We start from the raw sequence: 17,106 nt of genomic DNA on the forward strand, positions 1-17,106 counted from the left end.
CTTATGTGAGTTGAACCTGTTTGCTACCAGATAGAGATTCTAGTGTTCGGATCAATAAGTCATAGTCCTAGTGTTTGGGTGAAAGTTAAATCATGCCAAGAGGTTCTCATACAGATCTGTAGCAAAACCTATGCTGGTCATATCATGTAAAAATCATCTATTAATGCCGCTCAGAAGGATTCCCCAAGGTGAAGTGTCTCACAACTGGTTTCTTTCCATCTCCCGAATGACCCGATGCATAATATGTTGCTGTTATGCCTATTTACACATCGGTAAAATGAAGCACAAGAGTGATACTCATCCAGTGAAAGAGAAGGAGAAGGCTCGTCACTTGGGGTCTCATGCCCAGCCCCACAATATTATCATTGAAAATTGATTGAGATCAAAACCTTCCAAGATGCTCAGTTTATAAACTGACCAAGTCTGCTTACTCTGGAAAACATTTCTAGAGTTCATTTTCCTGCAGGTCTGTCTTTCTTTGCTTGGCACACTGTGACTCTTGGATCAGACCCTTTTCCCTTTTACAGCCTGGAATTATTATTAAAATTTTGTCTTTGTTTTTGTCATGAGGTCAGTGACAAAGCAAGTTTTACATTAGACACTTTTTCTGTCTTGGGGACAAACATATTGGCCTCACAAGATTGTCTTTTGTTATGCAAATATTTTAAAAATTACACACACACACACGTGTGTGTATGGCTTTCAACTAGAGAATCATTTAATGGACTGATGTTTCTTTTTCTTTTTGCAGAACAATGGTTCCCTGGTTTGGTGTCAGAATCACAAGCAGTGTTCTAAGGTAGGCCTTCTACAACTCACTTTTAAAATAGTCAAACGCTTTAGATTTCGGAATATAGGTTCACAGGAAATTTCAAAGGTGGTAGAAAGAATTCACATATACCCTTTCTGCTGATGGCTATGTTTCATTTAATTGTAGAACAATATCAAGAAAACACTCCGGGTATGGTGGTGCACACCTATAATCCCAGCACTTGAGAGGCTGAGGCAGGAGGATTGCTGTGAGTTTGAGGTCAGTCTAGGCTACACAGTGAATTCAAGGCCAGCCTGCACTACATAGTGAGACTCTGCCTCAAAAAGACAGAGAGAGAAAGACAGAGAGAGATAGAGAGACACACAGAGAGACAGAGAGACAGAGAGATGGAGAGAGAGGGAGAGAACAGAATATACCTAGGAATAATGCATGTAAATACTTATATTTTATCAGTTAGATAGTTTGCTGGTGCAGTCAACTGTAATGAAGCTACAGGTATCCATACTTTTGTATACTACTTTATTTTCTCTTTATCTGGAATGTTTAACAATTTTTAAAATGAGAAATGCCTTCCAGTTAGGCCAGAATATTTAATGAATTGTACTTACACCTAAATCATTTTGTATATTATTTTCTTGGTTTATAGGAACTGGTGGCTAAATGACTTTATTCATTTTTGGGATACTGGGGATCGAACTCATGACCTTGCAGTTTCCAGACAGGTGCTTGTGCAGCTGAGCTAAATCCCCGACCCATAAATGACTATATTCTTTAAGCAGTCTCTTTTATGTTTTGAGTTTCCTTGCTATACACATACACATACCCTAAACTTTCTCATTAAACTCACTTGAACTCTTGCTGTAAATTTCTTCCATAGTCCGAAAACGTTACAGTTTTAAACACACGTAAACACACACATGCATACACACACGTGCGCGTGCGCACACACACACAGACACACACACACACACACGAAGATATGATGGTATTTTATCTAGTGTAAAATACACTATATATGTGGATAAAGTTTACAAACCTTGTTAATAATATTAGAGCAACTTTGGGATCAAAGCAATATTTTCCAGGATCTATTTCATAGACATTGCTATTAGGACTAAAATCAAGCATTATTTTACAACCAAAAGTTCATTTGGGAATACACGATACATACTACTGAAACATTTTGAAGAATATTATTTTTGGACCCCTTGTAGATGCATTATCTCAAAGGAAATGAGTGTAGAATGATATTCCTAAATGGAAAAACTTGCTTGCAATGATGTATTCCTATAATTATGCTAGTTTTGTGCTATTTAATAAACATGAGTGTTATTTAAAAACTGAACAGTATCGGTAAGTGAGTGGATGTGAAATAACTTGGGGAACATAAACTTAGTCTTCTTGGCAGTGCAGGGACTTGAACCCAGGGCATCGCACATGCAAGACAAATGTTCTACCACAGTGCCCCACTCCCATCCCATGAATCTGTGCATCTTGAGGAAAAATAAAATTCCTGGTTTCTGATTTGTTTACTCTTTTATGTAAAAGGCTAAATACTTACTTTACAAGATGTTTTCTAATAGCTAATATATTGACTGTTCTTCAACTCAGATTTTAACTTATTTTATGTTAGATAAAATTTTGAAATACATAGATGTCACATACACAATATATATTTCCAAATGTATGTGAGTATTGCACACATACCACACATATTGTGCGAGGGTGACCAAATTTCATGAGCATAGTATTGTTTTGGTTCCATTTGTATAGTTGGATATTACATGAGTGATAATTTGTTACATCACTATTCTTTTTTCTTTAGACCAATTTTCTCCTTCACCCACCAAGAAATCAAGTGTTTTTTTTTTTTTTTTTTTTACAGACATGAAGGCAATGTGTATAAAGAGAAGTTTGCTTGTGTTATTTTAAAACATTACAATGAAAGGAAATGGCATCACTAGGGTCAGAGATTATTACATCACATTGTACAATGAAATAACGAAGGCTGGACTGAGTTTGGATTTCATATGAAAAGGAATCAATTCTATTTTCCCTGAAAGTAACAATTGATCGATAAGTCATGGCTTACTCCATCAGAAATTTTGGAATACATTATAAAGCTGACATAAATTTCAGAGTTGTGTTTTCTTGGGGATCCTTGGGGATCATTAGGTCCACATCTTACATGCTAGTAAACCATCTTTGAAAACATTGCAACTGGGTATGTGTGTAGAAAATGAGTGTGTGTGTGTGTGTGTGTGTGTGTGTGATTGGTGGTTCACTAAGCAATGTAAGTCTTCTTCTTAGATCAGTGAGGATCATGGTGAATGATGGTAATTCTGTTTCATGGATAGGAAAACTGAGGCATGAGCATATTTGCTGAAAATCCTGGAATCAATCGGCACGTCTATTGGGTCACACTAAAGTCGGGGTCACTGTTTCTAACAGTAGGTTGCCTATGGATAAAAAACTTTGACTACTGTTTTCTTTGTCTTTTCTCTCTCTCTCTCTCTCTCTCTCTCTCTCTTTTTTAAAATTAGATATTTGTAGCACATAGTGTGTGCATTTCCTGGGTTGAGTTGTTGCATATACATAACCACAACTTAATTCCTTTTTTCATCCCCTTCTCTCCGCTCCCATAATCTCTTGATCCCTTCCCATTTGAGAAAATTCTATTTCCTTACTTCCTATTAGCTATCTGTAATTTTGCTCCTTGTTTATAATGAGGATTTCATATAGAAGATAAAACCATGTCATATTTAAGCTTGTGTTTGATTTTCTTTTAACCTAACACTATAGTTTCAAGTTGCATCCATTTTCCTACAAATGACTCAGTTTACTTTATATTATGGCACGGAAGTACTCTATTGTATGTAAATATCACATTTTACTTATCCCTTTATCTCTTCGTGGGCATGCCCACTGCCTTAGTTCCCTTTAACTCATCACTGAGACAAAACACCTGATGCCCAAAGTTAGAGAAGGAAAAGTTTATTTTTTACAGTTCTTGAAGGTTTCAGTCCATACTCAGTTGATTCCAAGGCAGGGTGGCATGGCGGGCCACAGTTCATGGCAGCTGCAAACAGCAAGGCGGAAACTGGCAAGAGAGAGAGACACACCGTCCCGCCAATACATTGCATGTTGGCTCCACCCCTAAGTGGGTATAGTATTCATACCACCAATGCGAACACTAGATAACGAACCAATCACAAATGCTACCTTTGGTCGAGTCCATAATTCATGAGGCTTGGGGGTCACTGACAAACCATGACAACCCATTGCTGCCAAGATTAACTATCATGGGTTGCTCTGCTGTATACACAGCATTGTGCTGTGGGTTACTCTAATGATCGCATTACCTCTTTTGAGAAGACACGTACTAGGGGACTGGCTGGGTCAAGTGGAATTTCCATTATTAGTTTTCTGAGCAATCTCCATACTGATTTCCATAGTGGTTGTACTGCTTTGCATTCCCACCAACAATTTAGAAAACCTTCCCCACCGAACAAATGCTGCTCTCCAGCATTTGTTATTTGATTTGTTGATGCTTGCTTGCTATATTCTTTCTGGCTTGAGATGGAATTTCAATGTTGTTCAATCTACATTACTCTAGTGTCCAACAAGGTTGAGAAGAAAAGCTAACAAAGCATAATCCACTTTCTTCCTATGAGACTTGTTGTGGTTACTTGATATTCATTGGGAAAGTCTGCTCTTTTCAGCACAGTATCCTCAAAGGGTTTCACCCCTGCATCACTGAACCACTGATATCAGACCAGAAAAATGTAGTATCCTGTCCTCATCAAGGCAGGCTGTTGCCTATGTTGGGCACTGTTTTTCCCTGCAGAGACATTTGCACATGGCTGGAGACATTATTGGTTGCCATGAGTAGAGAATGGGATGCTCCTGACCTTTAGTGAGCAGAGGGGTGCGTTGCTTGGGCACAACCTGCAACACACAGGAGCAAACTCCTCCTGCCTCAAAAAGGCAGTGATTCATGTGTGAGAAGTCCTATCCTGCACATCTCAGGATGAGGTGAGAAATTAAGGTCGTGGCCCTTTCATAAGGAAAAAAAAAATCAGTGTCAAGTTTGCTGAGCATATGGCATTTGTCGGTTCCCTTGATAGGAACTCACTACATACAGGAATTTAAATCCTCATCATAGACCTTCTGTCCTAGGTGAGATAGATTGCTCTTGGCCTCTGACTCCAGTCTCATCTTCCCTACTAACTAAACCTGACTACTTAAGCCTAATTGCTCACCTGAGTGTTATCACTGCATTGAGTGACCCACCTATGTTCCCACAAGCTCCTTTACTGCAAAATGTGGCCTTGGAAGAGTTTCTAGCCCACTAAATGCAATATAGAGTGATTGCAAAGGGTTTTTGGGATGTCTCTTTGAAAGAGAAAGATCTAGTTAAAAAACACATTTCATTTGCCTTTATTTTCTCTTTTTTGTTGCTTAGAATATATACCAATGGCAGGAGCTCCAGCAGCTCTCTTGGACCATGGAGCATACTTGAGGATGACTTTGATCTAGTCTGTCTATCAATCTTTTTTTTTTTATTTAAGAGGAAAAAGAGAAAAACACAAAACAAAACAAAGCGGTGTAAGGGTACACGTAATACAGAACTACAAAAAAAAAATAACAGTAAGAAATCACCTGTTAATAGATTACATATTATCATCTTGAAAATAGTTGCTCAAATCACAGTATCAAAGAATACAAGGTGGACATTCAAACAGGGAGACTGCAAACAGCTGTGTTCAATGATCCAAAAACATTGATATAGTCAGCTATTTAACACCCCTAAACACACTTGCTGTTATCAATCTTTCTATCTTCTGTCTGTGAAACTGTAACTAAATCTCTCTATGGTTCTGAGCCTCTTATTATCTGTGTATTTGTCTATCAGCAGTCTGATCATTGGATTTCTCCTGCAGATTTTGTCCAGTGAAAATGCAATTGGTATTTTCTATGCATAGGCCATTTGCACCTATTCACAATCAAGCAGAGTACCTGCATTTATCTATTATCTACCAATATGTCTGTTTTATCTATCATTTATCAATATATCTAATGCATATCTTTTTATCACCTGCTATCATTCATGTTTACCTTTTGTCTTTTCTTTTTCTTTCTTTCTTTCTTTCTCTTTCTTTCTTTCTCCTTTCTTCCTTCCTTGCTTCCTTCCTTCCTTTCTTTTCTTTTCCATCCTTTCACCCACAAACACCTATCTGCTTGTCTGTTTATCTATCTATTTATCTATCCTCTATTGGATTTCTCCTTTGACTCAAATGTAACATGTTACATTTATTACATTCATTTTTTTTTTGGTCTTACTTTTCTCATTTTTGAAGCAAAATACCTGACACCTAAAGTTAAAGGAAGAAAGGTTTATTTAGCTCACAGTTTGTAGAGGTTTCAATTCATAGCTGGCTGGCTCCAAGTCAGGGTGGCATGGCAGAGGGACATCACAGAGGAAAAACAATTTTTGGTAGGCAGAAGACCATGAAAGCTAGCAACCACCTAACCACTTTCGGTCCCTTATAGTTTATCCAGACTAGCTGCCCTTAGGGATCATAGGGCTCACACCATTACTCCTAGCACCCTTAATTCTAGTGTTGATTTATGAAGCAATCCCAGTACCATGTACTCTAGATACAGCCATCTCTGAAAAAGCCCTCACCTATGACCCTGTAGGGCTTTGGCGGACATCTAGACCCAAGCCACCACACTTTTCATGAATTTTGATACATATTCCTGTTGTCCAGATGTGAGGATCCTGTTTTCAGTATATAACTTTAACATTAGGCTTGCAGTTACCTGTTGTGATCTTCGATGTGACCATGGCACCCACGTGGCACTCCATCATCCCTCAAAAGTAGGGGTGCTCCTTCTTCTACCTCCTGGGCTCCACACCTTACTCACATGGCTTTCTTTACCATTTGGTTTTGAGTTTGTGCATTGAAATGCAAGTATCCAGGGTCTAATCTTGGTCCTTTGGAGTGCTGCTTTGATCTCTGTGGGAGTTCGGTTCTCAGGAGGGTTATGACTTCAGACTTTGTCATTACTCAGGTTTGTCCAGAGCCAAATTTCAAGGTGAAGAGGATTGGCTTTGCTTGTGTGAACATCTGGATGAATTCATTTGACATCTGCAAGATGTGTTGCAGGAGGTCAAACCCTTGCAACATAATTGAATTTGAGTGCTGGAGGTTTTGTTTGATACTAGATGCTTTCCATGACTTGTGTGGTAATGGTTCTAAAGGCATAAAGTCCAAGGAAAGTGTGAATCAGAGACAAAAAGAAAATGTGAGCATACACAGAAAAACACTGTGTATCCACGCACCCAATTACCCATGCAGAATACCTTTTAGTTGTTTCCCATTCTGATAATCCATGGATCAAATTTTTAGGTGTTTTTGGTCCACTTCATTCCTAATGTAATATTTATTACCAAGTAATCCTGCCCAGTTTTTATTTTTTAATATTTTTGTGGTGTCAGGGCTGGAAGTCAAGCATTATGCCACTGGAGTATGCCCCCAGGCACTCCCTTTACTCTATAAATGATAAATTTGCAAATTCAATATTCAATCTCTTGTCCAAAATAGTGGGTCTCTTTTCTGAGCCATTTCACAGTTATTTCAGCTATTTCACAGTTTAAAGCCACCTTTGTCAGTGGCTGTCAGTATCTGTGCAGGCTCAGGTCAAAGAGCTGGCTCCTACTAGCAAACTTTTCAAGTGGGATACCATAAATTCCCTTTTATGTTGGATCCCTACATTATTATTTCTGCGAGTCAAGGTCATGTCCAGATTTCTGGGGAGAAAGAAATATGTGATAACATCAGAAGAGAGAAATATCCTAGTTTTTTCCTTAAACTGGGAGTGGACTTAAGAATTTGTATGGAGGGACTTCAAAACAAGATGATATTAAATTATCACTAGTTAGTATAATGTCTTGTTTTCTTCAAAATAGCTCCAATTTTTGTTCTTCTGTCTCCATTGGTTTTATCATGCTGTATCTTATTGGATTTTATTGTACGTGATAATATAAACAAAATACTTTATAGACAAGGAGATAATATAGTAACCTTTGTTAGTTTTCTGTTAGTTGGTTCTTGTAATACTTTCATTCCCTTGAATGGTTTTACACTGTCTTTTTATGTTTGACACTGTAGTATATGAAAGTATACTCAAATATTTCAAGGAAAGACACACTATGATAGCTACTCTTATGTCGGATTGTCTTGTGTTGAAACAGTATGTTCTTAAATTGTTCTGTTCTGACCTGTTTTGTTATGTCCTGTTTAATCTTAATTTTTTTAATAAAAAAAAGTGACAGGTGATCTTTCAACTATTTTTCTCTAGAAAAAGCTGTCAATTCAATATTATATTTGCATGATCAGTAAGGATTGTTAACTATAAATTTGTATAACATCACTGTGACCAAAAAAACTAAAAACAAAACACCATGGTATTTAAGTAGCTTAATGACCTTTACTTTAGTTTTGCTCTTTTGTACTTATAAAAATAGAGCAAGATGTCTGGTTATACTGGTTATAAATGCTGCCACCAGTGTCACTCTGCAGCAGCGCTGAGTGGCATATGATCTCTGGCCTGAAGGCAGAAATACAAAGAGTAAAAGAAAGAGAAGAAAAACAATGTGCAAGAATGCGAACAGATTCCCTTCCCCAGTGGACTTGCAGGTAGCATAGCCCAATAGATAAAGAATCTCAAATCACCTCAAATTCCCATTTTGTGTATGGCCAAGAAATACTCTTGACACTTGAGAGTGACTTTGCTTCCAGCAAAATGCCTTTTAGTGGTGATGCTGGAACAGTTAGTGATCCCAACCTTCAGCGCTCTGCTGCTCTCAGCTGTCTGGCTAAGCCCCCTAGAAAGCCAGCTCTCAGTTTTAATGGAGCCTCTGGCAGGAGAGACAGTCTGAGCATAGATTTGCTTCTTTGGACCATGGTCCTTCTTCTACCAAGTGTGTTCTGTGTACATGCTGGGTAGCGCACCAAGTACACTAACGTTTTTGTGGAAGGGGGATCCTTAGCCTATGGGAAGTAGCCTGCTTCAAACCAAGTCTGCTAAAACAACATGCTAAGATCGCTGCTAGATAGGTAGCATGACCATATTTAAGGTAAAGTATGGTTTCTTACTTGTGTGACAGGTTAATAGCCCAACATGTTTCTGATTTTCCATGTCAATTTCAAGACTCTTCCACCTGTTACAGACTTCAAAGGGGAGACATGAGCAAAGGGAAAATCAGCCCTGTAAGTCTCTACCCATATTCTCTACCCAAAATCAGCCCTGTAAGTCTCTACCCATATTCTATCCTAATCTCTTACTGTTCCTATCTCCTGCCGTTGAATGAAAGAAGATGCCAGCAGAATCTCTCATTTGGCTCACAATCGGACAAGCATCCCTCCAAGCTGGCTGGGGAAAGGGAATATGTTTGGGATATATGAAAACTGTCTTGAGTCAAGTCGCATTGCGTGGTGATTACAGTGAGACAGCTGCTTTGTAGTTGTAATGTATTTATCAGAAGGCTTGCCGAGCGTGGATGGGCGCTGATTGTTTAAAGATGCTAGGATTTAATTGAGTCACTAGTGAAAAAGAAAAGTGAGGATGGAGGAGGAGGAGGGGAAGGGAAAGGGGAAGAAGAAGGAGAAGGAGGAGAAGGATAAAAAGAAAGCAACAATGACACCCCAAAACAATCACACACACACACACACACACACACACACACAAACACACTAATCCTGGTTGAAGTTTGGGAGTTGTTATGTTTGAGAAAAGATACAGTGTCGGATTTTAATGCCTAGGTAGGTCAGAATTGGTAAGCATTGAACATGAGGTCTCCCTCATGTACCCCTTCTTTTGTTGTCATGGTCAAAATAGTCTCTACTGAGACGAAAGCTCCCATTTAATTTAAGTGGGTCAGAGTTCGCTTTTCTACGTTCACAATATTAACTCTGTCTCATGTGGAACCCTTTTAAGGTCTAGCAATTTGCTCCCCCGATCCCCCCCCATTACATATAAGAATTTGTCTTGGGAAACCTAATTTGTGTTTTTGCATAATCTGTCCTGAAAACTTCTTATTTCTCCATATAAATTACATGGTCGTCTTTGCAGAAAACTAAATCTAAGTTTTAATTCTGCTTTTATTAGCTGGTTGAGCATGGTTACTTTCTTGCTATTTAATTTGCCTGGATATGGATGAGTGAACCCCAGGTAAAATAATTTGCCTTCCTCAAGATTTCTTACTTTTTAATCCATTGAATAAGGCAGAACCTGACCCAGTTCATAAATAACAATATTCAACTCCTTTAGTATATTTTATATTTATTTTACAGCTAGATTAGCTCTGAGGGCTTCTTTCAAGATTCATCGCTCAATGCATTGTGTTTTATTGCAAATCTGAGGTGTGTATGTGTGTGCAGTGGCCAAGATGGACATTTATTTTATACTCCTTTGTTGGTATACAGTTATTACATATCAACACCATACAGGATAGACCATAGAGGGTGATCTTTTTGTTTTCTTCTGTGTTGAAAGAGAAAGTCCTTCCTTCCAAGGGGCAACTTTGGTCACACACTCTCTGTACCTTCTTTGGTGTGTGTCTGCACATAAGGAAAGTTGTCATTTTATTCAGACAAGCATCTTCCTTAGAACCTCTAGTGTTACAGTGAGTGCCAAAACCAACACACTTTACTAGCTAAGAAATGCCCATGAAGTAACACCCCAAAGCAGACAGCGCAGTGACAGCTGAGCCACTAAGCAGACTGGAGCTTGCAAGTGGAAAGTCAAACTCTTTGCATCCTTGTGGTAGCAAAGCTGCTGGAGAGAAACAATGCTTAGCCCTGCCTGATAGATGTGTCCTTCTTGCAGGTCTGTGCTGTGTGCCTGGATTATGGAGCTAAACTTAGGGTCGTTGCCATGCAGTTACCCTTTAGAAACAGCTCTCCCCACATTTATGCTGCTGTGCCATTTGATTCAGTGTTTCATGGGTAAATGAGACTTGAGGTCATCTTTTGTGGTGTCGTCTGAGGGACTTGTTCCATGCCATTTTTATTTTATTTTATTTTGGTACCAGGGATGGAACTCAGGACCTCATACTTGCCAGGCAGGCACCTGTGCTGCTGAGCTAAATCCCCAGCCCATCCATGCCATTTTTAATTGGAAATGTAAATTCTGTCTCATTATCAATATTCATAATGTCTCCCTGAGAAACTGACTGATTATTGTTATTCCCCCCCTCCCCCAGCTCACAGATTCTGAGGATTGTATAAGGGATGGCATTTTCTTTTGCTCAAAAAAATAAAAAAAAATACATGAAACACTCCAGCTTTAATGAGTGTACTGACATGGGTCATATGTGTTTGGGGAATTTGTCTTACCCCTGATTCCATTTCTTTTTTTCATTTATTTCCTCATGGCTTTCATTCCCCTTGGTCTCATTTTTCAAACTCCCCTGAAGCCTTGCCTTCTGGCTGTATCATACTGGGAAGCCTTATAAATTACCTTGAATTTGTTTTGAGAGTGCGAAATGGGTAAATTAATACAGGAGCTCCATAAAGCAATAAAGAACTCAAACGATGCCACAGGATGGCCCAAACCTGCTGGGTGAGTGGTTGCATTTCTTGAACTCTTTTATCCGTGGATAAAACTTTTCGATCTGGTGTTTTGTGGATAAAAGAGACCAAGTGGAGAGAAATCTCTATGTGTACCAGAGGCATCTCAGCCGAGAAGTGGTGATTCTTTGGCTAACAGCTTGGGAAAAAGGCATGACATTAGTAGCATCTTGTAACTGAGTCATAGCATTGGCCGCTGGTGGAGACAGAGAAGAGAAAGAAGGCCTGATCTTGGATGCTGGCAGCCCAGGGTAGGCGCAGCGGATGGGAAATGAGGTAAGTTGAACAAGGTGAAGAGCTTTTGTTTCCCAGGGCCCCTGGAACCAAAGGGGTTTGGCCCTGTGTTCCCAGAGCCCCAGTGGTAAATAGCAGAGGTCAAAGAATAGTCTTTAATACTACACAATACAGAAAGAAGTTCTCTCAGCCGGGGCCTTTCAGAGCACAGTTACCAGTGTGAGTAAGTTCATTTTCCATTTGTGTGCAGGGGAAAAATGACTCATGTGCACTTTGTAAAGGTCCTTTCTCTTTCTTTCTTTCTTTCTTTCTTCCTTTCTTTCTTTCTTTCTTTCTTTCTTCCTTTGTTTTTCTTTCTTCCTCTCTTCTCTTTCCCACCCTCTCTTTTCTTTCCATGGTCAATAGTAGTAAATGTTTATGTTGATTTCTATGAAGGACCTTCTCTCAGTCTGCCTGAGGTTACTGGAGTCGGAGTTGACTGTTTTAAGCAGAGAGAGATAAATATTGATGAACTGCCTTTCAACTTCTTTAACCACAATGGAGATGCCACTCACGCGACACTGTGGGGATGGCCGAGTTACTTTCCTGACGCTATGTGTGTCCACATGCGAGACGGGTCAGGGGTAAATGCTGAGCTTAATAGGAGCTGTTTGCTGGTGGTGAGAAAAATGGGGCTTTGCCGCGTTTTCAGTGCATGCATTTTAATGCATCGCGAGGGGTTGATTCTGCAGCAGATTCCATGGGAGAAACTCAGTTTACACAGAGAGGCTGCGACTAGGAATGGGGCCGGCTTCAGGCAAGCAGAGGTCATAGGAGAGGTGTCACCCGGGTGCAGATGTGGCCTGATTCAGCCTTTTTGCAGACTTTGGAAGGAGCTTGTGCAGAAGAAAGGGCAGCGGGGCTCTTCCTGGGGACGTGGCATCCCCGGGTTCCGCCTGCTGCCGACGGTCCAGCTTTTGATGGCGGGGCGGCTTGGAGTTCTCACAGCCCAAAGGTTGAACTTGGTCGGTTGCAGATGAATGGCCTGCATTTCCCAAGAGAAACTTAACAATGGCTTCGAGACTATTAAGCTGTGAAGATTCATGCTTTGGTGTTCGGGGGTGTGGGTCAGCCACTTTTCCTTGTGGGGGATGGTGTGGGGGAGGCCTGTGAGGTTTGCCTTTTTACATCCAACTGTATGCACATTTTTCCCTTTTTTGTAGGAGGACATAATGCCTGCACTGAGGCTAACCCTCCCCTCCTCCTAAATCCTTCCACAAAAAGATACTTATGAAGGCTGGCATTCTGAAGCCCTAAATGCTCCTTTAACTTTGCTTTATCTGCTTCACTGAACACAGTGTACCAGGTCCGGGGAATTCACATTACGGTCGCGCGCAGCCTGCTCTATTCTCCGGGACTCTTTGGACACAGAAATAATCCCTTCCTAGGGTCTTTTGAGAGAGCAACTGAACTATGCAGCCTAATCAACTGTAAATCTTAGCCACCTCCAAAGTCCGGGCTGAAGCAGCTTCGAAAAGTTCTCTGAATGCCTGTAAGTCTTGTTACCTAAGACCGGGCAGCAGGTCCAAGACTGGGTTAGATTTGACACAAATGCAGTGGTCTGCTGGGTTTTAAGGCTTCAGGTTGCTGCCTGGTCCTGCATGTTCTGGGAGTGTTTCTGTGGTTTGTTTCTCTGTCCTTTGGAGATAGAAAGGCAGTGAACTTCCTTAGAATTTTGGTTTCTAGGCTGGTAACAGAAAAGATTAGGAGAGGTAGAGCGCAGGGTGTCACATCTGCATTACTTCGCAACCGTTTTTGCTCGGTCTCACGTTTTTGGTGGGAATGTCACTTAGGTTGGGAGAGTGACATCTCCATGACTTGTCGTGACACGGGGCTGGAGTCCCTGCTGTTTAACCTGAGCTGTCATTCTTCCCGGAGGCAGGAAACTTGATCAGACCATATGCGATGCTACTTTGCTTTTTCAGCTTGCATGTTGATATCTGCAAGGGATCTGTTGCAGCTTGCACCAGCCTTAGAGACACTATGAGTAGAGTTGAAATCTGTCCTTCTGTCACTGTGGTCTGCACAAATGTGGCAGCAGCAGCATCACTTTCTGACTGTGGATGGCAGAGCATAAACTCCACTTTTGACCCATGAAGCCCTGCTTCTTTCCCGCTTGATTTCTTTTCCCTGTTTCTCCATTTGTAACACACACAAGCCAGTGTGGTCTTTCTGCCCTCACTTTGGATTTAGCGCCTCACTGGAGAATTGCTGGTACACATCTGTGATCCCAGAACTCTGGGTGGCTGAGTCAGGAGGATCACTGGTTCAAGCTCAGGTTGGGCAATTTAGTGATCCTTAGTGAATTCTTGTCTCAAAAAAAAAAAAAGTAATGAAATGTTATCGTTTTAGTCATCTTTCCATCATTATGATAATATGCTTGAGATGATCAACTTAGGAGCAGGAAAGGTTTATTTAGGCTCACGGTTTCAACCAAGGCAGAAACAGAGTGGTAGATGGGCATGGAGAAGGAGAAAAATGTGCTCAACTCATGGCACCCAGGAAGGGGAGGGTGGGAAGAAAGAGGAGGAAAAGAGGTGAGGACAAGATCATATCCTTCTGGACTCTTGCCTCCCTGATCAGTTTCCATCAGTGACCAACTCCCAACCAGGCCAGTTTCCTCCTACCAGCACTATTATGGAGTCCGCGGGTGAGTATACCACTCTACCAGTGAGTCATCTTCTGCACCTGAGAATTTGGGGGGCACTTTAGATACAAACCATGACAATGGCAAAGAAGAAGCGGCCAGCCTCTCATTGTGAAAGACAGACACTTGACTTTTGACACATATGACACAAATTTCATCCTAAGCAGTTGAAAACTCACTGATACACCCAATGGGCATCTTAGTCAGGTTTCTCTTTAGCTACTTTTGCACCACAATAAAACTAAAATGATGCAAGTCTAAATATTATAAGTCAGGGACCTTCTGTGGTTCATAAATAAATCAAACACTCCCTCTCTGCTCTAGGGAGTGTGATCTTGGGTGCCTGATTTTGCTTTCTGTACCTTCACATTTTTATCTACGGAAAGGACTGGGATGATAATTATTGTGGCTACTTAGTAATTTTTTTTAAAATGAATTTCTGTGGCTTAATGAATCTCAGGCACCCACAATAGCACACCAGCATATGTGAACTGGTTTTGTTGTTGTTACAGTTATCTATCTGTTGCTTTATTCACACACACACACACACACACACACACACACACACACACACACAACCATTTTCTACAAAATTCTTCTTTTCACCCAAGGACAGGTCATTCTTTTTCTTCTTTTCTGGTTTCCTTGTCTTTCATATGTGGTGACTCCTGATACAGATATGAGCCTGCCCAATGCCATGTTGGGCCTCAGCTGACATCTTAACTGTAAAATAGACACAAATTCTTAATTCCCAGAGTTGTTTCTTGCAAAAATAGCATCACAAGCCAAACTGTGAAATGTCACCTTTGCTTCACCCTGACGGAAAGTAGTCTCTGTGCCAGCCAGATTCCAAGCCAAATGGGACAATATAACCTTGCCTCTTTCTGCCCAGAGCTAAAACTGTATCCACACTGAAGTCAGGTACCTCTCACGTGATGTTTCAGTAGTTTGCTGGATGTTACCTGCCAGCTAATAAAGCTTGCCTGTACCTCCCTCTCTACCTTGGGTGATGTCTTGCATTTCGCTCTCTGCGATAACACTCCTAAGCCAGTTGTTGAGCCTCTGTAGTACACCTAGGAAGAAGTTAGGTTTAGGTTCACTATCTCCTCACTTTTTTCTTCTTTATGTGTCCTTACAGGCACACCCTAAGATGCTTGTGGTGTGGAGCTTTGGTCTTATCTCCCTTGCTCATGGATGGCTTGCTTCAGTGAGAGGGTGAGGTGTAAGGAATAGATTTGCTGTAGAATTCATCATTTGAATCAGAATTATTAATATCTGCATTCTGAGAAGTACTTTCTGTTGTGTACCGTTCTTCTGGTTCCTTATTCTACCTTAGTGGCAAATAAAAATTTTTATGACTTTTAGATTGCTTCTCAGATATGCTGATGGGATTGTGGGTTTGCATCTCAGTTATGGCCTTAAAAATGCATTATTTGGTTGGGATTTATAGTTTACAAAGAGTTGCTACATAAATTAGTACCATTTGCTTTCAGAACGTTTGTCTGGGATGAGACAGGGACGCATTGATTTTCTGTGACTTCTTTGTGACTGACACAATGTAGAGTGGCCTTCTCAAAATTCCCAGGCTAATGAGGAAGGATGGTGAGATGGAGCCCCACCTCATCAGGATCACTGAAAATTGGATTTTAGGAGAGCCTCAGATACAAAAAAGCAGCTGCACCTTAGTTTAGGAGGATGTGGGAAAGGAGAAATTTGATTTAGTACATGATTTCTCTGCATTTTGGCAGTGTAGCCCTGAACAAAATAGGATAAAGGAAGTGAAAGTCTTGGGAGGTCAAGCGATCTTTCAAATGACAGATTTATCTAAATTCCTTTGAATGTATGTGTCATGGTTTATGTTAGTGGCCCCCCAGCCTCATGCAATTATGGGCTAGACCAAATCTAGCATTTGTGATTGGTTCATTGTCTAGCACTCAGATTGGTGGTGTAAGTGCTGTATTTGCCTAGGGGTGAAACCAGGATATGATGTAACAGCTGGAAAAAGATGTGTCTCTCTCTTACTGGTTTCCACCTTGCTGTTTGTGGCTGCCATGAACTGGGGCTCCACCATGCTACTCTGCCTTGAAGCCAATTGAGTATGGATTGCAACCTCCAACAACAGTAAGAAATAAACCTTTTCTTCCCTAACTTTGAGCATCAAGTATTTTGTCTCAGTGATGAGTAAGACGTATCCAAGACCGTATATAAGTATTCTTCTTTATATTTTCTTCTTTTACCTTGTTAGTGACTTTCTTTGTACTGCATGTAATTGCTAAGTGACTAGATTAATGTAAAGGGGAGACAAAAATGTGTCCTCTACTCTCTTGGAATCTGTTGGTAGGGCCTATGAATTAAGCTAGCAAGATGTATATATACTTAAAAGAAAAAGATATACAAATTTTATTTGATATTTTTACCTGGACAAGACGATCATAGACAGGAAGTAGGAGCCCAAGAAGCTAGGTGGACTTGGAAGCTTGTATACCATGTTAACAAAGGTAAAATTATCTTGAAGAACCATCTCAATAAAAGAAGGGTCTTTAAAGGTGGTAACATTGGGGAAGGTTCCTAGGAAATGTATGGTAGAAACTAGAGAAGAGTATTTTTTAAAAAATACAACTTGTTGTAAAGGTAAATTATTTTCACCTTCCTAGTATTGGATAGGGAAATACATTTTCAAATGGAAATGTACATCACTTTTGCCAAAGGGAAAATTGGTGCTGTCTTTTAGGTAGAGAATGGGAGGACAGAGTGTTCTTCCTGCATCCAGAGCT

At 40.4% G+C, this 17,106-nt stretch overlaps 1 protein-coding gene across 3 annotated transcripts in view; it reads left to right on the forward strand.

Moving 5' to 3' along the window:
- Anos1 (anosmin 1) overlaps window positions 1-17,106 on the forward strand; it is a 212,665-nt gene that overhangs the window by 42,833 nt on the left and 152,726 nt on the right. For all 3 annotated transcript variants that reach the window (XM_063243026.1, XM_063243024.1, XM_063243025.1), the window contains exon 2: window positions 752-799. In XM_063243026.1, the coding sequence (XP_063099096.1) occupies window positions 752-799 (48 nt within the window). The remainder of the gene's footprint in view (window positions 1-751; window positions 800-17,106) is intronic.

Source organism: Cavia porcellus, unplaced genomic scaffold, assembly GCF_034190915.1.
Source record: "Cavia porcellus strain 051 isolate PalLab524CR breed Dunkin Hartley unplaced genomic scaffold, mCavPor4.1 scaffold_33, whole genome shotgun sequence".
Taxonomy (NCBI): Eukaryota; Metazoa; Chordata; class Mammalia; order Rodentia; family Caviidae; genus Cavia; species Cavia porcellus.